At 42.7% G+C, this 24,070-nt stretch overlaps 1 protein-coding gene across 1 annotated transcript in view; it reads right to left on the bottom strand.

Annotated features, from left to right (window-relative positions):
• Window positions 1–1,432: 1,432 nt before the first annotated feature.
• Window positions 1,433–24,070, bottom strand: part of tpo (thyroid peroxidase) — a 36,202-nt gene continuing 13,564 nt past the window's right edge. Inside the window, exons 7-11 of the mRNA XM_045209033.1 lie at window positions 19,751–20,009; window positions 18,305–18,475; window positions 17,893–18,130; window positions 17,494–17,702; window positions 1,433–1,470 (exon numbers count right to left, since the gene is read on the bottom strand). Coding sequence (XP_045064968.1) covers window positions 1,433–1,470; window positions 17,494–17,702; window positions 17,893–18,130; window positions 18,305–18,475; window positions 19,751–20,009 — 915 coding nt within the window. The remainder of the gene's footprint in view (window positions 1,471–17,493; window positions 17,703–17,892; window positions 18,131–18,304; window positions 18,476–19,750; window positions 20,010–24,070) is intronic.

The following is a 24,070-nucleotide window of genomic DNA, read 5'->3' as shown; positions in this document are numbered from 1 at the left end:
ACCTGAGCTCAATTTCGAGTCTCCTAGCAATTGGTCTGAATACTTATGTAAATAAGGTATCTGTTTGTTCAATACATTTGCAAAAATTCTACAAACCTGTTTTTGCTTTGTCATTATGGGGTATTGTGTGTAGATTGATGAGGAAAAACATTAATTTAATCAATTTTAGAATAAGGCTGTAACGTAACAAAATGTGGAAAAACTCAAGGGGTCTGAATACTTCCCGAATACACTGTAGCTGTGTATATGAAGAGCTATATATATATATATATATATATATATATTGGCCTGGTTCTCCAAGAAGATGCTGATCTTCAAACACAAAATAACAATTATTCATGCAATATCTTATTACGCTTCTAGTGGAGGATTCCTGTTTCATTTATAATAGGGCAACAATTAGATTTCCACCTAAATAGACGTAGCCAAACATTATGATTTTTCATGAGATGGCCAAAACAATAACTGTTGACGTTGCATAATTTTAGAAAGTTCTGGAACTCAACTTTCTGGTATTTTTTTTTTTTTATAGGAATTGCTGAGGTGTACTCACTTCAAGTCAGCCCTGCTGAGATTTGGAGCAGAGAGGAGACAGATGGGCTTTCTGGCACTATAAGGCTTTCACAGGGCACTTTGTACACCAAAATGTAAGTTGGAACCGGTATAGAACCACTTAAAGTCCCCCATTTTGGGGACTGAACATCTAAAAGGTTTTAAATCTGTAGTGTGTTGTATTTTTGTAATTCCCCTTAAATTACATCTAGCGCCTAGTCCTCATAACAGCCTAAATCAGGGATATACCTGACTGGTGGTGACAAAGGTGTTGAGGTCCTCCAGAGAGAGGCAAGTCAAACACACTGATGTAGTTCAGAGACATGGCAGCGGAGTTCAGCTCTGGGTCTTTGGCACCGTAGTCCTTAGGTCTATAGCCTTACAGAGACAGAAAGAAGAACAATGCACTTACATCATACCATCACATGCTGTCATCATCCCAAATAAATGTTAACAACCTGAAATGGATAAAAGCATTCTATGACAGATGAATCATCGCAGATGAGGATTTACATGAGATATTCATATCTAAACAGGAATATGTTTGCGTGCTTAGTGGAGTGTTTATCCCAGTGTCAGAGCTTTCAGTGACAAAAAGTCTCACCTGTGCAAAGTAAAGTCTTAATGGTGGTGTACACCCTCTGTCCAAAGTCAGCGGTTGTATGAAATCGACTTCCAAGGACTGAGACTCTGAAGCAAAACACAGACGATGTGATCAGGCTACGTATTAAGTTTTATATAATCTAACGTGTAAAGAAAGGATTCATGATAATTAACAAAGGCAAAAAAAAATAAGCCCTTACAGTTTCTGGAAAGCGAGACAGATGGCGTTTTCTACTTTAGATGATCTGACGAGGCTCCTGGTGAGGAACGGGTTAAATCAGGCGTTCACCTCTGACCTATTGCTGCTGTTCAGGCCTAAAGAACAGACACAGGGAAGGGTCAGATGCTTCACAGCATCAGGGACATCCTCCTGAGGAGAAAAAACGGGATGGGTTAGGGTGAAAATATTGCATATTCTCAACACTTTTCTTTTCAATTCAAATTGGGCTGACCACAACACAGGAGAAAAATGTGTCAAAATGCTCAAACCAAGTACAATCAAAAACAAGAATACAATTTAAGATGTAGAAGAGCAGCATCCTTTTCCAGGAAGACCGGTGTCTCTGCGTAGTTGTTGAAGACAGTACATATGTTAGAACCGTTGTCAACCACGTCGACTTGACTGAGAACGTGACTCTGCGCCGAGGAGGTTATGGAATTCAGGAGCTGCAACGCCAGGAGAATGACCGATTACCGATCGATCATTAAAGCAGGGGAGAGCCACTTGGGTGGTTCGAGCCCTGAATGCTGATTGGCTGTGTTCTACTATTGAAGACAAAGAAGACTATTAAGAAGTCTTCATTACTTCAGGTTGGCGTGCGTCTGGCATGAGAGTGAAAAGCTTTGACAGGTCGGGGAATCCGAAGCCAAGGAACGTGGTTCTCAAAAAATGAGTTTTTTTTTTTTATCACTGTGGCCCGGCATTAAACAAACACCTGAATTACAGTAGGTCCCTAGAACCGGATAGAAGAACAGTTTCAGACTCATACCTTTCAGGAAGAGCAGAGTATTGCTGTATATTTCCCTCTGTCCCACTGTGAAAAAAACTGGTTGAATCAACGTTGTTTCCACGTCATTTCAACCGGAAAAATACAATGCGAAGACATTGAATCAACGTGGAAAACTGACTGGATTTGCAAAAAGTCAACAAAAGGGAATTGCGTATTTTTTCACCAAACATTTAACCTAAATCCATTAACACGGTGCATTTTTTGTTATTTTCAAGTTGAATTCACATTAATTGACAACTCAACCACATTTTTTTATCAAAACTAGACATTGAACTGACACCAGTGGGCTATTTCTCCAACCAGTGTAGAGAGCAGTGTCTAATAATGCGATTCTGAGTGTTTCTTCAGTCAGTGTAGAGCGTAGTGTAATGAGATTCTGAGTTTCCAGAGAAAAAACAGGAGATCTTAATGCAAAAATAATGAGCTTAGTGGCCCAGTTTCAAAAGGCAAAGGCTTGATTGAGAGACAGAAACAGACCATTGTACAATTGGCAGCAACACGCTGAATTGTGAGTACATTTGGATTAAAAAATTGGCAATACTAACTAAAACACAATAAACATTAATTTAGTAATGCCTGTCAAAACAATTTCAGCATTGTAGAACAACTACAATTCTAATCCGAAATGTCAATGCTGTTTACCTGAAAGGTTAGTAGAGAGATACGTACCTGAATAGCAGGTGAGTGCATGTCAATGAACAGTCCAACGTTAGCCGGACTGATGGCTGCCATGTGCCCCTTTTAGTTGGGAGGGAATTTTTGCGAGCTGAGCCAGCTGGATAGGCTTGAGGAGATTTTAGGTTATTACCTCTTCAATTAAGGAACAGCTGATGCTTAGCTCATTTAATGTAAAATCTAAAATAGCTTCAGACTAATATGTTTTCACTGACAATGCCTTGTGACTTACTCCATTGAAAATCACTCTTCAGGGTCACAAAAGTCCAAATATGAAGCATAGATCCGGAATTGTCCAAAAGTTGCTTCCAAGCCAATCCCTGTCATCAGTCTTCACACAGGTGAATACTTGGGGGAGAGCGACCAAAGGAATTCAAAACTAGCACAGTATTCTGTTGACAATCTACCTATTCATCATTTATAGCTTTAGTTATTCCATCAGTCCAATAGATGGCGATGTTACTCTGTTATGTGGTGATAGGGAAGCAACAAGTTTAATACTACATGCAACATCTGGGTCACGTTCAGTTGCCAAATGTTGAATGTTGCAGATATAAATGCCATGAAAAGAGCCAATTCGATTCCTTATTATACATGTTAGAGATGAGATGAGTGTTCTACACATATTTATATCTGAACATTCCAAAACATAGTCTACTGCTGAACGCACCCCTGCTATCTGCATTCAAAGGGAATATGGAATGTGCGTCACAATTGCTAAATGTGTACACTTGTCATTTTTGGAGACAGGTGTTTGACGCGGCAACAATACGGCAGCTGTTAACTTTAGCTGGCTAGCTAATCATGTTGACTAACTGTGGGGTGAAACAATTCCCTTATTTACTGTTAATTAGCTAGCAACCGTAAATCTCTTTGCTAGAAATGCGACGCTGTCTCCAAAATTACTAGCTAGGCAGGTGTCTAAATGTTTACTTGTTGGAGTTTGTGACATCTCTCAACTCTCCAAGGTGCTGGTTTATGCCGTGTTCAAGACACCTGGGGGGAACGAGCGCCGACTGAAATAAATTGTTTTGAACGGTCGTCCAACTCGGAATTCCAAGTCGAAAACTCTGGCATTTGAGCTAATTATTTTTTTCTGAGTTCCCAGTTCTCTTGAAAGCACCAATATACAGTGGGGGAAAAAAAGTATTTAGTCAGCCACCAATTGTGCAAGTTCTCCCACTTAAAAAGATGAGAGAGGCCTGTAATTTTCATCATAGGTACACGTCAACTATGACAGACAAAATTAGAATTTTCTTTCCAGAAAATCACATTGTAGGATTTTTAATGAATTTATTTGCAAATTATGGTGGAAAATAAGTATTTGGTCAACAACAAAAGTTTCTCAATACTTTGTTATATACCCTTTGTTGGCAATGACACAGGTCAAACGTTTTCTGTAAGTCTTCACAAGGTTTTCACACACTGTTGCTGGTATTTTGGCCCATTCCTCCATGCAGATCTCCTCTAGAGCAGTGATGTTTTGGGGCTGTCACTGGGCAACATGGACTTTCAACTCCCTCCAAAGATTTTCTATGGGGTTGAGATCTGGAGACTGGCTAGGCCACTCCAGGACCTTGAAATGCTTCTTACGAAGCCACTCCTTCGTTGTGTTTGGGAGTGTTGTCATGCTGAAAGACCCAGCCACGTTTCATCTTCAATGCCCTTGCTGATGGAAGGAGGTTTTCACTCAAAATCTCACGATACATGGCCCCATTCATTCTTTCCTTTACACGGATCAGTCGTCCTGGTCCCTTTGCAGAAAAACAGCCCCAAAGCACGATGTTTTCACCCCCATGCTTCACAGTAGGTATGGTGTTCTTTGGATGCAACTCAGCATTATTTGTCCTCCAAACACGACGAGTTGAGTTTTTACCAAAAAGTTATATTTTGGTTTCATCTGACCATATGACATTCTCCCAATCCTCTTCTGGATCATCCAAATGCACTCTAGCAAACTTCAGACGGGCCTGGACATGTACTGGCTTAAGCAGGGGGACACGTCTGGCACTGCAGGATTTGAGTCCCTGGCGGCGTAGTGTGTTACTGATGGTAGGCTTTGTTACTTTGGTCCCAGCTCTCTGCAGGTCATTCACTAGGTCCCCCCGTGTGATTCTGGGATTTTTGCTCACCGTTCTTGTGATCATTTTTACAAAACGTAACATATCTTCAAACCATGCAATCCAGCTTTTCGAACTGCGGGAATTGAATGCTGATGATGGTAAACGGCCGATTCATCACCACATTTCTAACGACTGGATGGATGTCAGGAATCTGTTAAAACACATGACCAGAGGTCATCAACACTGCACAACTCATCATGACATTCCATCGAGCTTTGCCGGTTCTATATTAAATTAAAGTTCAAGATTGATAGGTTGCTCATTTGTTGTCTTTCACATTCCACAAAGGGAGACACAAGAAGACATGGGAAGACACAGGAAGACATGGGGAGACAGGGAGACACAGGAAGACACAGGAAGATAATGGGGAGACACAGGAAGACATGGGGAGACACAGGAAGACATGGGGAGACAAAGGAAGACATGGGGAGACAAAGGAAGACATGGGGAGACACAGGAAGACATGGGGAGACACAGGGAGACACAGGAAGACATGGGGAGACACAGGAAGACATGAGGAGACACAGGAAGACATGGGGAGACACAGGAAGACATGGGGAGACACAGGAAGACATGGGGATTGCTATATGTCAATTCCACCCCCCCCCCCCAAACATGCATTACCTCTTCCTTTGCGGTCAGTTGCGTCAGAAACTCATCAATATTTTTTGAAAGAGTCTCCTTTCTCCAGGAGCTCAAACACAAGGTTGAGGTCATCTGTGTCATTCAATGCTCCAGAGCTCAATGTCAACTGTGCCACTTTGGTTGAGGTAAGCAGCGACAATGATTCCTTCTACAAAAAAAACGGAAATGAAAAATAAGTGGCGCATGTCAGTGAGTGGCACAGTAATATTATTGGGAGTTTAACCATCCAGACAAACATTCAGGCCACTTTCGCTGGAGAAGTTGGGATTGAGGACTTGTAAACTCATGCAGTTCGGCAAAAACAGAAAAGATGCCAAAGTTCCTCTGGAGACAGTCCGTTCTTCCACTGGTGTTTGAGACAGATGGGATCTGAAACAAAACACTTAAAATCCCCGTAAGCAGATGACTTCAGTGGATTGGCCCAGATACGTGTGGAGGTGTCTGTGCTATCCAGAACCATTTATTACCTAATGAGTCATTTCTCTAAAGGAATGGATGAAATGAGTGAATATCACTCTGTTGTTCTCTGTCCACGGAGGCTAATTGGCTGCTTAGAACATCAGTGCGGAAACAGAGAACAGAGCCTATGTTACCTTGACTTCTTATTCAATGGTAGGCATATCATTGAACATGGCATTGGGTATCATGGCATTACATACACAATTGGGTAGGTCTGACAGCTGAAGTTCTTGGAGCTGAGACAGGAATGGACATTCCTGGATGGATATGCCAAGAATGGTTGGTGCTTCTTCTGGAATCACTTGTCAACAAAACCAGCGTTTTTCAGCTGTGCATTACTGAAAATGTTGATTTTGAGCTTTTCTGATGGCATCAAGGACATGTGGCAAAGCTGAACTGCTGATGTTGGGGTTCTAGAAAGGTATAAACAGTTCCCATTGACAAAGTCTACACATATTGTGTGGAGGCTTTTGTGGTCCTCTGTAGCTCAATTGGTAGAGCACGGCGCTTGTAACGCCAGGGTAGTGGGTTCGATCCCCGGGACCACCCATACGTAAAAATGTATGCACACGTGACTGTAAGTCGCTTTGGATAAAAGCGTCTGCTAAATGGCATATTATTATATTGCCAACATTTTGTTCTAATTCTGAGATTCAACATACCATGCTGGAGTACTCTAGTAGAGCCTTATACAGAACAGAACCATTGTTTTTGGAAGAACAGTTTCCACATTTTCAGCAGCATCACTAAGTTGTCCGCTGAGAGACGGGTTGTCTTAAAGAAAATAACACAAGGCGGCGAACAAAATTAGACAACTTGTGACATCATCAACACGAGTAACAACAAATAAGATGTGAGGAAATGTGTCTGTTGCCACTGACAACATTCCCTGATGAATTTGAAAAGCTAACGGGAGGAACTGGCACATTCGGAGATGTTCAAATTGCAAAGGGATTCAGAGGAATTCCCAGACAACAGGTGTTGCTCCAGTTGTGAGCTGTGGGAAACGGTAATGAAAAATACCTTTGTTTACAAATGATAACTCAGTGGGTCTCAATTACCTACACCATGCACTATACAAGAAAGTACTGAACCCACCTGTTTATTCCAGCACAAAGTTGTTCCTCTGAAAAAGATAATGAAAAAAAACAATAGTTCTTTAGACACAAAATAAATTGCCAATCTGATGAAAGAAAATCTAAATGACCCAGTTAGCATCAACTTACAATTACCCAATGTGTCTTTGTTGCACAGATATCTGAACAATGCAGATATCTGACGTATGGCCTTTCCATGTATCATGTAAACAAGTGTCAAATTTTTAGTAAGATCCCATTCAGAGAGTACTTACCACAATAAAATATGGAGGCCTTGAGCAACCTTTTGGGAGGTAGTTGAAATAAGGACACTCAATTAACGGGAAGACTTATGAGAAAACAAAATAAAAAGACATTGACTGCTTTAGTGACGCCCCAGTGTAGTAGGTAAAATACATTGACTGCTTTAGTGACGCCCCAGTGTAGTAGGTAAAATACATTGACCGCTTTAGTGACACCCCAGTGTATGTATATAATAATAATGACCTACCTAATGGAGCAACCACAGAGCAGGCTACTTAAATGCCATAAATTGTCCGCCTTTCACTTGAACAATGGGGAGGAACCAGAAATATCAGTATCAGGATTAATTTAGCTCTCGAGTACCCTAGTGGGGTACCAGTTTACAGCCGGCCGGCTTCTCAGCTGATGTTACCTACCTAACCTAACCTCGTGGACTAGAATCCTGACGCTCTGTTTAATCCCGTCCCTCTTTCTAAATGCAAATACGCCTCACTTGCGTTAGGCCTACAGTTTTTGAAAACATTTTGGGATTTAACAGTCACATGCAAGATTTTTGTTTCCAAATACAAAAGATCAAATCAAATCAAATGTTATTGGTCACATACACGTGTTTAGCAGATGTTATTGCGGGTGTAGCGAAATGCTTGTGCTTCTAGCTCCGACAGTGCAGTAATATCTAACAAGTAATATCGAACAATTTCACAACATATACCCAATACACACAAATCTAAGTAAGGAATGAATTAAGAATATATACAGTACCAGTCAAAAGTTTGGACACACCTACTCATTCAAGAGTTTTTCTTTATTTTTACTATTTTTTGCATTGTAGAATAATAGTGAAGACAACAAAACTATGACATAACACATATGGAATCATGTAGTAACCAAAAGATAGCCCTATTGTAGTATACAGAAGATAGCTCTATTTGGTAAAAGACCAAGTCCATATTATGGCAAGAACAGCTCAAATAAGCAAAGAGAAACAACAGTCCATCATTACTTTAAGACATGACATGAAGGTCAGTCAATACAGAAAATGACAAGAACTTTGAAAGTTTCTTCAAGTGCAGTTGCAAAAACCATCAAGTGCTATGATGAAACTGGCTCTCATGAGGACCGCCACAGGAAAGTAAGACCCAGAGTTACCTCTGCTGCAGAGGATACGTTTATTAGAGTTACCAGCCTCAGAAATTGCAGCCCAAATAAATGCTTCACAGAGTTCAAGTAACAGACACATCTCAAAATCAACTGTTCAGAGGAGACTGTGTGAATCAGGCCTTCATGGTCAAATTGCTGCAAAGAAACCACTACTAAAGGACACAAATAAGAAGAAGAGACTTGCTTGGGCCAAGAAACACAAGCAATGGACATTAGACCGGTGGAAATCTGTCCTTTGGTCTGGAGTCCAAATGTGAGATTTTTGGTTACAACCGCCGTGTCTTTGTGAGATGCGGTGTGGGTGAACGGATGATCTCCGCATGTGTAGTTCCCACCGTAAAGCATGGAGGAGGAGGTGTTATGGTGTGGGGGTGCTTTGCTGGTGACACTGTCTGTGATTTTTATTTATTTATTCAAGGCACACTTTAACCAGCATGGCTACCACAGCATTCTGCAGTGATACACCATCCCATCTGTTTTGGGTTTAGTGGGACTATCATTTGTTTTTCAACAGGACAGTGACCCAACACACTTCCAGGCTGTGTAAGGGCTATTTTACCAAGAAGGAGAGTGATGGAGTGCTGCATCAGATGACCTGGCCTCCACAATCCCCCAACCTCCACCCAATTTGAGATGGTTTGGGATGAGTTGGACCACAGGAAAAGCAGCCAACAAGTGCTTAGCATATGCGGGAACTCCTTCAAGACTGTTGGAAAAGCATTCCAGGTGAAGCTGGTTGAGAGAATGCCAAGAGTGTCCAAAACTGTCATCAAGGCAAAGGGTGGCTATTTGAAGAATCTCAAATATAAAATATATTTTGATTTGTTTAACACTTTTTTGGTTACTACATGATTCCATATACGTTATTTCATAGTTTTGATGTCTTCACTATTATTCTACAATGTAGAAAATAGTAAAGATAAAGAAAACCCTGAATAGGTTGTCCAATCTTTTGACTGGTACTGTAGCTGTACCATGATATTTGCATTGCTACTAAGTAACCCACCAATTGTTCTCCACTATTCCACCTGCTAAAGCCCCTCCCCATCCCAAGTTGGGTTGTCATGCCAGTGACCGGCAGACCACCCCCGTCCCCCTTGATCCCTAGGCCCCCCGAGAGGCCGGGACCCATTCTTCAAAAACATTACACAGTGCCACCCATAAAACAGAAGCAGATCAACCTCTAAAAGTATTTCCAATGCTCTCACCTCAATTTGCTTCATATATAGCTATTAATATTCTAATAGAATATCTTGCGTATCTTAACTTCCATCATTAACAATTCATATGCGTAATAATGTCGGCAGTTAATGCAAAGGATCGTTACCTATAACCAGGATTTTCATTGTAAACAGTTACAACTGATTGAGAAAGCATGCAAGATTGAGCAGAAATTGGAGGAAAAAAATGAGATTTGATTAACCAATGCCAAGTCCTAGGTGATGGAGATCAGATCCACCCCCCTCCCATGAAACACACACATTGTCACGGTCATTGAAGGACGGGTCAGACAAAGGCGCAGCGTGAAATGGATACATGTTTATTATCAAAATAAACACACAAACAAAACAACAAAACAACGTAACGTGAAGTCCTCAGGCTAACCACAATACAAGCCTATCCACAGAACAAGATCCCCAACTAATGATTGCAAACAGGCTACTTAAGTATGATCCCCAATCAGAGACAACGAGCGACAGCTGCCTCTGATTGGGAATCACACCCGGCCAAACATAGAAACACAATACCTAGAATGTGAACATAGAAATAATAACATAGATCTCCACACCCTGACTCAACATACAAGAGTTCCATAAGTCAGGGCGTGACAGCGCTGACACAGGATGCACTGGGCTGTGAACGCGCACTGGCGACACAGTGCGTAGGGCTGGCGCAGGATACACTGGTCCGTGGAGGCGCACTGGAGACCAGGAGCGTTGAGCTGGCACAACCCATCCTGGCTGGATGCCCACTTTCGCACGACACGTGCGGGGCGCTGGCACAGAACGCACTGGGCTGTGCATGAGCACTGGCGATACAGTGCGTATCTCTGCATACATGGGTTCCTCAATTAACCCACGCCCCCCCAAAGGTGCGGACTCCGACCGCACAAACCTGACATAACAGGGTAGGGTCCGGGCGGACATTCCGCCTCGGAGACGGATCCGGCTCCGGGCGTGACGACATCATTCTCTCAGCCTCCCCATTGCGCCCCTGGCTGGTCTGGACCTCGGCGCGCTGCTTCCCCTCTCCTTCCTCCCACGATGCACCAAGCCCTGTCTGGAACCTGGTGTGGGAGACCCCGAACCTGGAGAGGGGCTGACGTCTGGGTCTGGGCTGGAGCCGCTGACCAGAGCTGGACTGGACCCCGGTGGAGTGGACTGCTCTGGCTCCGGAGAGGAGACGCTGACCGGAGCTGGACTAGGCACCGGTGGAGCGGACTGCTCTAGCTCCAGAGTGGAGCAGCTGACCGGTGCTGGAACAGGAACCGGTGGAACGGGCACGGGCCGTGCCGGACTGGACACACGCATCACTGGTCTGGTGCGAGGTGCAGGCACGGGCCGGACCCGACTAGGAACACGCACCACTGGCTTGGTGTGAGGAGCAGGCACGGGCCGGACCGGACTAGGAACACGCACCACTGTCTTGGTGCGGGGAGCAGGCACGGGCCGTACTGGGAACACGCACCACTGGCTTGGTGCGAGGAGCAGGCACGGGCCGGACCGGACTAGGAACACGCACCACTGGCTTGGTGCGAGGAGCAGGAACAGGCCGGGCCGGACTGGTGACACGCACCACTGACTTGGTGCGAGGAACAGGAACGGGCCGGGCTGGACTGGGAACACGCACCACTGGTCTGGTGCGAGGAGCAGGAACGGGCCGGGCCGGGCCGGACTGGGGACACACACCACTGGCTTGGTGCGGGGAGCAGGTACGGGGCGAACCGGGCTGGCGACACGCACCACTGGTTTGGTGTGAGGAGCAGGGACGGGCCGTACTGGATTGGTGAGGTGCACTGGTGACACGGTGCGTAGAACCGGAGCAGGATATACTGGACCTTGGAGGCGTACTGGAGGTCTGGAGTGTACAGCTGGCACAACCCATCCTGGCTGGATGCCCACTTTCGCACGGCACGTGCGGGGCGCTGACACAGGATGCACTGGGCTGTGAACGCGCATAGGCGACACAGTGCGTAGGGCTGGCGCAGGATACACTGGTCCGTGGAGGCGCACTGGAGACCAGGAGCGTTGAGCTGGCACAACCCGTCCTGGCTGGATGCCCACTTTCGCACGACACGTGCGGGGCGCTGGCACAGAACGCACTGGGCTGTGCATGAGCACTGGCGATACAGTGCGTATCTCTGCATACATGGGTTCCTCAATTAACCCACGCTCCTTATGTTGCCTGACCAGCTCCTCTCTCCGTGCATCTACTTCCTCCTTCTCCCTACGAGCCTCCTGCAGTGCCTCCTCTTGAATGGAGCTCTCCCGCTCTATTCTTGCTATCAGCCCCCGTAAAATGGTGGCCTCCTCTCTTACCCTGCAGATCCGATCCTTCTCTCTCTCTCGGCACTCCTCCTCCAGTGAGGACTCCTCCGGGAGCCCCCACGAGTTAGGGAACAGAAACTCATCATCGTCATCATCCTCCGACTCCTCAGTATAAAACTGTTCCCACTCTTCTTCCCATGGTCGTAGGGAATCAACCTGGAAACCCACCGGGTGCAGTGGTCGGGGCTCTTCTCTCTCGCTCCCCGACCACCCCTTTAGCCCCCCAATTTTTTTTTCTTGTAGCTGCTTCTCTGGCTTTCGTCCTGACCGAGTTCTTTTTGGTCGCCGTTTCTCCTCTCCTGCCTGGGCATCTACCTTCGCCCATGGTCCTTTCCCCGCAAATATCTCCTCCCAAGACCAAATCTTCCCCACCTGTGTCCAGGGTGTTTGCTCCTGGGACCGCTGCTTGGTCCGTGTTTGGTGGGATCTTCTGTCACGGTCGTTGAAGGACGGGTCAGATCAAGGCGCAGCGTGAAATGCATACATGTTTATTATCTAAATAAACACACGAACAAAACAACGTAACGTGACGTCCTCAGGCTAAACACAATACAATCCTATACACGGAACAAGATCCCACAACTAATGATTGCAAACAGGCTACTTAAGTATGATCCCCAATCAGAGACAACGAGCGACAGCTGCCTCTGATTGGGAATCACACCTGGCCAAACATAGAACCACAATAACTAGAATGTGAACATAGAAATAATAACATAGATCTCCACACCCTGACTCAACATACAAGAGTCCCATCAGTCAGGGTGTGACACACACGCTGGTCCCCCGTTGTGACCATTTCCCCCAGCATCTCTGTGCAGTCAGACCTTTGATTATTTTGTGCCACCAGGGCCACAATAATGTGTAGTGCAGTACTTACCAGTTTGTGAATTTAGAGTATTTGAAAATAAACTCACAATGGAAAATATGAATGAGCAACATGATTGACGGGTATAACAATATGTAGATAAAAGATTAAAGTGTAAAATGTAAGTAAAGTGTTACCATAATTTTTTATATGTACATAAAAAAATACCCTCAGTACCCTCTGTGCAGCTCTAGTGTGGTGCTAGTTATTGGGTTATTGGTACATGTTGTGTTGCAGCAAGATATTGTATTATCATTAAATTGTTTTATTCTTCTTTATTTTTAGAAAGTGTTGGCGGATTTGTTTTACCAAAGCAATATTCCTCAAAGCCATGACAATACACCATGGCCTCTCGGGCATTGTTGCTTCAACCTACACATTTCACAGAAATGGATTTTCCCACAAACAAACACATGAATATCATTGTTGTAGCCAATCATTTGACTTACACTGGAAACTGATTTTAATTAGTGTTTGTTTTTAATTAAACTCTAACAGTTCATTCAATTTTCAAGGTAAATGCAAAGCGTGCCAAGTTACAGGGTGTAACTTGTGGTGTTTCCGACTTAACTTGGGTGGAAGACACCGGCTGTGTCACGCATGGATAAACAACATATCTCTATGGTGTCACGGTACACAGTTATGTTCTATGCATAAATATAAGGCCTTTCTCCTCCTGCCAATAACTGCTTTGTGTTTGATCATAATGATATACTGTATATGTGCGCTGTAATTATATATTTTTCAGTGATTGGGCTTAAGGGATGGACCAGATAGATCATCAAACAACTGCACATCAATGGTCATCTTGCGGCCAGCTGGAAATCCTTCCAAATCCACAACACTTTTTTCAAAATAATGATTGATTTCAGCTAGATATGTATTCCATTAGAACAGCTCACACAAGTGATTAAATCTCTTGTTGTGTCGTTAGAAGAATTTATGCCAGTAATGTAGGCCAGGAACATCATGCTTGCTGGGGATTGGAATGTCTACCCAAGCACTGAATGTACCAAGCAAGCTCATCATAACTCTACAAACTGCCCTGGTTACCCCAGATAAAGTATCAGTTGGAAATCTCCCACCCATAAGCTGGTTTTGCAGCAATGTTAGTCATCCATTAACAGCATATCATTGCATACAAGTGTTTTAGAGGTGGGTCATGAACATTAGGGTGAACATGGTCAAAGGCATGATGCCCATAGGGGCCACAGGGGCATGTTAAAAAAACAAGTATATATGTATCTGTTGTTGTTTCTCTGTAATACTTCTAGCCACCTAGCAATTTTATGAAGTTAGCTTTAGCTAGCCCAGATAGATTCCCAATCTCCCAACCTCATAACTAGCTACCAAGATGCCATTTCAGGCTGTCAATAAAGTTACAATAGCTAGCTTGTCTAACTATCTTAGCTGCTATGACTGCTGGCAATGTTGTTAGACTTTAGAAAAGCAAGCAATTGCTAAACGTACTGAATAAGACTCACATTCCCCTCAGATTTTTGAGGTGCATGACGCCTCAGAATGTGACCCAGTGGTATGAGTCTCTCTCTCTCTCTCTCTGGTCTCTCTCTCTCTGGTATCTCCCTCTCTCTCTGGTCTCTTGGCACAACTTACAATGACGGCCTACACCGGCCAAACCCGGACGACGCTGGGCCAATTGTGCGCTGCCCTATGGGACTCCCAATCACAGCCGGTTGTGATACAGCCTGGAATCAAACTAGGGGGTGAGTAGTGACGCCTCAAGCACTGAGATGCAGTGCCTTAGACCGCTGCGCCACTCGGGAGCCCCAAGGCAAACAGTTTGACTATATTAGCCCATACAGCTACAAGGATGCACTTTCATAATAGGTTTAGGACCTCATATTGAAGTTTACAGAGACCCCAACTGATGTATAGAACAATCTTAAAAGTATCTACTTTGGTTTATGAAAAAAAAGATATGCACTCACTAACTGTAAGTCGCTCTGGATAAGGGTGTCTGCTAAATGACCAAAAATGTAAATGTAAAAAATGTTTAGATACAAGCATCATGAACCTCTAACACAATACATTCATTTGACTTGGTAAAAAAAATCCTTTTTTTTTTTTTTTTACCTAAATGGCTTACCACTTTTTCCATGTGCTTTCTTCCTTCACATACTCCATGAAATGATTACCTCTTCCTAAATAGTTGGTCAAATTATTATTTTGGTGTATGGTTTCCCCTAGAAACAAGGGTGGCTCAACTTACCCCACTCTCCCCTACCAAGAACAGAAATTGCATAGGGAGAGGAACACCTCCTCAACACTTTCACTGTCTGGTGGAAACATGATCGACAGTAATTACAGCTGTCTTTTTGAATAAGTATATACCAACTTTGTACACCCCTTATTCCTTTTATTTATCCCATATGGCAGTCAAATACATTGAACTGAAGAAGAAGGACATTCACAAAGATAAGAGGCATTGCGGCGGAAAACAGTAATTTAAAATATACAGGATAACAAGCATAAAAACCCAGAGCAAAACAAGACAGGCCACTGTGGGGTTTTCATGGAGGATCTCTTGCTTCTCATCTTAGCTGTAGTTGTCTGAAAATAAATAGGAAATACAATTTGTATTACATGTGTATTTTCCCCAGGCACATTATTCCTATTTAAAATGCAGGAAGTGACTGCAGGCGACACTGTGCTTTCACAGTTTTCCCCCCACAATGGTGTTGCTCTAAGAATGCCAGTGGGGGGCAGTTAAGAACCAAGGCAAGATTACACTGAAGTTCATACAGGGCGGGACAGATAATACTAGGTGGATTAGAGTTTCACTGGTAGTATCCATGGTTACATCTCAGAATTCAATATTTGTGATTGTATGGAAGACTGATTTCCTCTCACTACTGGTATTATGTCTCACTTCAACTCGGCTTCTGATTGAAATTCGGTGATTCTGGTGCAGAGCAGTGGTTCAAAGTGCTTAAAGGAAAGGGTCACCCATTTTGAAAGCTGTATTGTTTTTTTGTGCATCTCTGAGTGATGTTCTATTGATTCCATGGGTCATTTATTGTTTTCATGTGTATCTGAGTTATTGTCGTTCAAGCAGGCAGAAATGCAGCTGGTATGACGTAGCACTGTGATAAAGTCGCTCTCACTACACTGGAAGTTAATAGGAATACGACATTTAGATCACGAAAACGTCTATAATACATGTCAGATTTCAATACTGGCCAATCTCAAAAACTTGGCAGGATGTCTTCTCTCAAATGAGCCATTGATAATATTTTTTTGTGATATTCCTACCTCGAGAAATGTGTAATTTAACGGAGGGTCTAGCACATTTTTCCTATTGGTCTGCCTCTTTAGTCCAGGGTGCATTGCATGGTGCCGTTGCCATAGATATTATAGAAAGGAGATAGGAATCCAATGAATGAAGGAACGTATAACGCCCCACCCAGCCGACTGTCGACCAATCACGTTCATGTTGTCATGCAGCGTTTTGCGTTGCTAAGCTAATCGTCACGCAATCCCTTCTCAAAGTCAGTGTATATGTCGAGAAACTTGCCTATTTTTCTCGAAAATACGTAATGTCATGATTACAAAGTTATACGATTTTACAGATAGCAAGTTAATTATCTCACATCTCTGAAGATTTGTAGTGTTGTACTTCTTGTTGATGAAATTCATGCTAATGTTGGGTTTTTGAGCTAGCGCCCAATAGACTCCCATTCACTCCTTGAAGGAGAGCGCTCCTTGTCCCAGAATCGCCCAGAATACACCTTCGCAGCCCATTGACGTAGCATGGTCAATGTTTCCCATTTCCTCAAAAGTATATCTGCCATTGCGAATGTTAGACTCCACTCTGTGAGGCACATCAATCTACAGGTTGGTGAGATTGCAGACTCCTAAACTGATAGTGCAGTTTGTTTAGGCGATTTTACAGCTAACTAGCTACTTTACATGCTGATATTGTCTTTAGTATTATTGTGTGTAGCTACGTTTGCTAGCTAGCTACCTAGCTATCTAGCTAGCCAGCCAGCCCATAAAGAGAGCATTGCATTGTGGATTTTGTAGTTGACTTGAGCTGCAACAGATTTCCACAACGATTTTCCATATTGCTACCAACCTTATTATAATGCCAAAATGAAACATTTGTTCATAAAAAATATTGGTCTCACGTATAAGTGTTATTTAACACTGTACATTAAAGGAATGAGTGGTTCTGGGTGGCTATTTCCTTTAAATAAAAAAATATTTCAAAGTACTACTTAAGCCTTTTTGAGGGGGGGGTATCTGTAATTTACTTTACTATTTTTGACAACTTTTACTTTTACTCCACTACATTCCTAAAGAAAAGAATGTACTTTTTACTTACATTTTCCCTGACACCCAAAAGTACTCGTTACATTTAGAATGCTCGGGCAGGATAGCAATGTGTTCCAATTCACACCTATCAAAAATAACACGTTGTCATCCCTACTGCCTCTGATCTGGCGGCCTCACCAAACACAAATACTGCGTTTGTAAATGACGTCATACCTGGGCTAGCCTCCTCTCTCCAGGCCTCCAAGTTCATTGATGGTATATTGTCACACAAGAGAAAACCATCTGGGTATTTCCCAAACCTGAAGGGGTCAAGAGGAGTCTCTTTCACTTCACTGTTGTCACAGATGACGCGAGATAGAGAGTGCCTTAGAAGTTCCGCCCTCTGACCCTGTGTAAACACACCCTCACTCTCCCACCAGAACCTGAAAAAAAAAACATACAGTAATTCATTGATAGTAATAATATTCAGTCCAATACAGTCAGAGGAAGGCTTCAGTATAGTGCATACTTAGGGGTCCAAGCAGCAAATACTACAACAATGCTTCAACAGTGTATCTAATACCGGTTATGTTTTCCATTTAGTATCTGTTAATGTGTTTCAAAAAAGCTCACCTGTCCCCGTCTCGAATCATCTTCATCTGTTTTCCAATGAGGCATGAAAAGAGTGGACCAGTCCTGGCGCCAGACAGAGGCTCCTCCACCAGCCCTCCTAACCACACATCAATGTTGTCAGGATGTCTGTACAGGTCCATTATCTTTCCAACAACACTTGCATCCTTTACAACTTCTCTGAAATCGTCTTGAGTCTCTATTCTGTCAAGTCCACAGAACGTCCTCCAATCATTGTAACCTGGAACATAATTATAATACAATTGCATTATGCCTGCTTACTAGATTATTAAAAACAGATCTTCACAGTGGACTACTGCAGCGCCATTAATACTTTTTTAAAATTTGGTTGGATTTCAATTCGATTTGTTTAAATTGTCCTAATGATTGACTCCTGTTAATGGGTAACACTGACCTGGAAGTCCATGATCACGTCCCCTCTGCAGGTTGAGTGCGGCCAGGTCCAAGCCCCCTGGGACAGTGAGCACCACCAGTCTCTCTGTGAGCTCCTCCGTCAGTAGGTTGTCTGGGGTCACTACAGCCGCCGGCGTCCCCAACAGGCCTCGGAGGACTGGCTCTAGTCCACCTTTCGTGGAGGTAAAAAAGATGACAACATTTCACAATACAATTTCCACTTGCAAACACATTATTCTCCGCAATAACATCAGGGCTAGTTGTGTAAATATGAAAAGTCCCTTTCATTGCAATAAAATGCATAGCTGTGGGACGAAATCATTTCGGTCTGCCAGTAACCACTGTCCGCTCTAGTTAGGCATCACCTTGGATGTTCGGTAATGTATTCTGGAGCAGCTCACAGGATTATTCCTATTTTAAAAATGCCAAATAACAGTGCCAAGTCTCTATCAAGTTTAACAATATCCTATGAACAGTCCTAACAGTACTTTAACTTTATAAGGGAGCCCCATGTTAACTGTAGTACGGTTATAGACTTCAGAGGCTACGTTACTTAGTAGAGTTCGCCTGTCTGTGTCTATTTAGACAATTCATGATAAGTGGGAATATGTCCTGCACGAAAACATCATGCAGTATAGCCTGAAATGAGTCCGCTGTGATTAAACATAATGCTGTATAGCCTTTAATGAGTCACCTGTGATAAAAACATAATGTTGTATAGCCTTTAATGACTCGCCTGTGGTTAAACATAATTTGATATAGCCTAATGAGTCCCCTGTGATTAAACATCGTGTTGTGTAGCCTTTAATGAGTCCCGTGTGAATAAACATCATGTTGTAAAGCCTTTAATGAGTCCCCTGTGATTAAACAGTCAGATGTAGATATACAGTATGTAATCATATGCATATTCTTTATATCCAATGCCACCTTATGCCCATGAATTTAAGATTAATGTAAAAGTACAACTTAAGGTAGGGTTTTCACTTTCTTTAAAAATCATGGGAATTTTGTCCACAAAATAATTAGTTGACCTGAGAGTTTCTACAAAGTATTGATGGACTTATAAATTAATTATATATACCCATTGATTCTTTAAGAATATAACTTATAAATGCCTAATGAGCTTAGTTCAACTGTTGTACACCATCAGAACCCCAAAAAATATTTTATTTACAGTGTTTGTAAAGATTGGAAAAAAACACTGTATCGCCTCAACACATGGTTCAAACTATAATGTTGATATCTTGGATGGTCAGTCCTTGCATCCATAGCTCCATCTATACATTTGAGTGGTTACATTTCTCCAGGCCCATCCCTCAGCTTTTTCTTTTTACCAAAACAGGGGTGGGGATGCCCTTCGTCAACTAAGGATTGGCCCTTAAAGTGTTTAGTATGCAACACTCCACCCTATTAGTTCCAATAGTATGCAGCATATGAGAATACCAACCCTCTTTCACGAGTCTCCAGGGACTGAAGAAAGTCTTATGCAGACTCAAAGAGGGGAACTGTTCATGTTCCTGGAAGCTCTGGTTGAGTCGCTTGAGAACAGAGGGAATAGTGGCATGGCCGAATCGGAATGCAGCGGTGGAGAACACATTGGAGGCTGAGGGCTCTGTAGTCGGATCATAGCCCCCATAGGGACCAATGTAAAGATCAAAAGCCTCTCTTCCAATGATTTTGGGAACATAATCCCTGGTGGTTATAATCTGGGGGCAAATACAGGAAAAAAAAGCAAAAGGAGACCTTTAGTTAAGTTTAGAAAAATAAGACATTTTGCAATCTAGAAGTTTCTATGTCCATTCCTAAATATATTCCTAAATATATATATTCCTAAATATATATATATATATATATATATATATATATATATATATATATATATATATATATATATATATATATACATACATACAGTGAGGGAAAAAAGTATTTCATCCCCTGCTGATTTTGTACGCAAATAATAATAAACTTACCATTAAAATTATAGACTGATCATTACTTTGTCAGTGGGCAAACGTACAAAATCAGCAGGGGATCAAATACTTTATTCCCTCACTGTATATATATACAGTGGGGAGAACAAGTATTTGATACACTGCCGATTTTGCAGGTTTTCCTACTTACAAAGCATGTAGAGGTCTGTCATTTTTATCATCGGTACACTTCAACTGTGAGAGACGGAATCTAAAACAAAAATCCAGAAAATCACATTGTATGATTTTTAAGTAATTAATTTGCATTTTATTGCATGACATAAGTATTTGATCACCTACCAACCAATAAGAATTCCGGCTCTCACAGACCTGTTAAGTTTTCTTTAAGAAGCCCTCCTGTTCTCCACTCATTACCTGTATTAACTGCACCTGTTTGAACTCGTTACCTGTATAAAATACACCTCTCCACACACTCAATCAAACAGACTCCAACCTCTCCACAATGGCCAAGACCAGAGAGCTGTGTAAGGACATCAGGGATAAAATTGTAGACCTGCACAAGGCTGGGATGGGCTACAGGACAATAAGCAAGCAGCTTGGTGAGAAGGCAACAACTGTTGGCGCAATTATTAGAAAATGGAAGAAGTTCAAGATGACGGTCAATCACCCTCGGTCTGGGGCTCCATGCAAGATCTCACCTCGTGGGGCATCAATGATCATGAGGAAGGTGATGGGATCAGCCCAGAACTACACGGCAGGACCTGGTCAATGACCTGAAGAGAGCTGGGACCACAGTCTCAAAGAAAACCATTAGTAACACACTACGCCGTCATGGATTAAAATCCTGCAGCGCACGCAAGGTCCCCCTGCTCAAGCCAGCGCATGTCCAGGCCCGTCTGAAGTTTGCCAATGACCATCTGGATGATCCAGAGGAGGAATGGGAGAAGGTCATGTGGTCTGATGAGACAAAAATAGAGCTTTTTGGTCTAAACTCCACTCGCCGTGTTTGGAGGAAGAAGAAGGATGAGTACAACCCCAAGAACACCATCCCAACCGTGAAGAATGGAGGTGGAAACATCATTCTTTGGGGATGCTTTTCTGCAAAGGGGACAGGACGACTGCACCGTATTGAGGGGAGGATGGATGGGGCCATGTATCGCGAGATCTTGGCCAACAACCTCCTTCCCTTAGTAAGAGCATTGAAGGTGGGTCGTGGCTGGGTCTTCCAGCATGACAACGACCCGAAACACACAGCCAGGGCAACTAAGGAGTGGCTCCGTAAGAAGCATCTCAAGGTTCTGGAGTGGCCTAGCCAGTCTCCAGACCTGAACCCAATAGAAAATCTTTGGAGGGAGCTGAAAATCCGTATTGCCCAGCAACAGCCCGAAACCTGAAGGATCTGGAGAAGGTCTGTATGGAGGAGTGGGCCAAAATCCCTGCTGCAGTGTGTGCAAACCTGGTCAAGACCTACAGGAAACGTATGATCTCTGTAAACAAACGTTTCTGTACCAAATATTAAGTTCTGCTTTTCTGATGTATCAAATACTTATGTCATGCAATAAAATGCAAATTAATTATTTAAACATCATACAATGTGATTTTCTGGATTTTTGTTTTAGATTCCGTCTCTCACAGTTGAAGTGTGCCTAGGATAAAAAATTACAGACCTCTACATGCTTTGTAAGTAGGAAAACCTGCAAAATCGGCAGTGTATCAAATACTTGTTCTCCCCACTGTATATATATATTTTTTTTCTTCCTGTAGTCCAAGGTGGAACAGAACAGGTTACCTTCAGGGTTCAAAGGATCAGTTGATAAGAAATAACTAGTGCACTGCTGCCAGATATCCTTGCAGAAAATTTGCAAGATTATCTAGGACAGGGTGTATACATTCATCTGAAAATGTTCTACTGAGATGGTATTTTGGGATATCCTATGCGAGCTTGGAGATATGGTTGTTTATTTGTTCCCCTTGATTAACCTCAGAAAATGTCATCTGGCCTCATCACTATTTATAAAGGCCTTGGCTCTCCACCAGATTATTTTGTGCCTAATGTAAATTATAAATAATGTATTGTGTCATTGTGGAGTCACTTTTATTGTAAATAAGAATATAATATGTTTCTAAACACTCCTACATTAATGTGAATGGTACCATGATTTAGGGTCATCCTGAATGAATCATGAATAATGATGAGTGAGAAAATTACAGATCCGCAAATATCATGCCCCCAGACATGCTAACCTCTCACCATTACAATAACAGGGGAGGTTAGCATTTTTGTAGGGGTAAGATATTTGTTTATCTGTAACTTTCTCGCTCATCATTATTCACGATTCATTCAGCATTATCTGTAATAATGGTAGCATCCACATTCATGTAGAAGTTAGAAATATATTATATTTTTATTTACAATAAAAGTGACTAAAAAATGACTAAATACATTATTTACCATACATTTCTATTGGTCACAAAATAATCTGAAACACAAGCAAAGCAAACAGCAAATGCATCCAACAAATTTGTAGATTCACACGCTTGATGAGTCATTGCGTGCTGTGAATACGGGACCAAATACTACACTTTGTACTACTTTGTCCCAATACTTTTGCACCCCTAAAACGGTGGGGGGGGGGGGACTATTTACAAAAAGTGCTGTAATTTCTAAACGGTTCACCTGACATGGATGAAAATACTCTCAAATTAAAGCTGACAGTCTGCACTTTAACCTCATAGTCATTGTATCATTTCAAATCCAAACTTCTGAAGTATAGAGCCAAAAGAAGGAGAAATGCTGTCCCAATAATTACGGAGGACGCTGTATCACACACATACACTGCAGTATGTATATGTATATGAAAGCCTTGCTCTTTCCACATTTGACAAGACAGACAATTTGATAATCTATAGAAAATCAACCCTTCAGAGACATTGTTGAAACAACTGTATTCTGGTTGGTGCACTCATTTAGCCTCTCTCCGACAAGACTTCATATGTTCTCTCCCTGTCATTTAGCCTCTCTCCGACAAGACTTCATATGTTCTCTCCCTGTCATTTAGCCTCTCTCCGACAAGACTTCATATGTTCTCTCCCTGTCATTTAGCCTCTCTCCGACAAGACTTCATATGTTCTCTCCCTGTCATTTAGCCTCTCTCCAACACGACTTCATATGTTCTCTCCCTGTCATTTAGCCTCACTCCAACAATACTTCATATGTCCTCTCCCTGTCATTTAGCCTGTCTCCGACAAGACTTCATATGTTCTCTGTCATTTCAATGTAAAGAGGCTTGGGCTGCACTTAAGCCTTACAGATTATTCTTTGACCTCTATAATGCCGCTTTTCTCCAGCTGGGATAGCGGAAAGTATTTAGTAGTCTACCTGGCCTTGATCTTCATACTGCCCTGTCCCTGTGGTCGTAGGGATTCCTAAGAAGTAAAACATACACCATGAGGGTGTCACGCCCTGGCTCTGGGGACACTTGTATGTTGAGCCAGGGTGTGAGTTTCCTTTGTCGATTCTAGTTGTTGTGTTTCTAGGTTGGCCAAAGTGGTTCTCAATCAGAGGCAACTAGTGTCAGCTGTTGCTGGTTGTCTCTGATTGGGAACCATATTTATTCAGTCTGTTTGCCACAGTGGGGTGTGGGATCTTGTTCCTGTGTAGGTTTGTGTTTTGCACCTTTGGACGTCACGTATCGATTTTGTTATTTTGGTCGTGTGATCATAAATAAAAGCATGTTCGCAAATAACGCTGCGCTTTGGTCCTCTGTATCCGACGATCGTGACAGAGGGTTATAGTGTTATCCTCATATCCACTCTGGGATTGCCATTGGGCC

Source organism: Coregonus clupeaformis, chromosome 29 (assembly GCF_020615455.1).
Source record: "Coregonus clupeaformis isolate EN_2021a chromosome 29, ASM2061545v1, whole genome shotgun sequence".
Classification (NCBI taxonomy): Eukaryota; Metazoa; Chordata; class Actinopteri; order Salmoniformes; family Salmonidae; genus Coregonus; species Coregonus clupeaformis.
The sequence above is the reverse complement of the archived record's forward strand: the minus strand, read 5'-3'. Positions and strand labels throughout refer to the sequence as shown.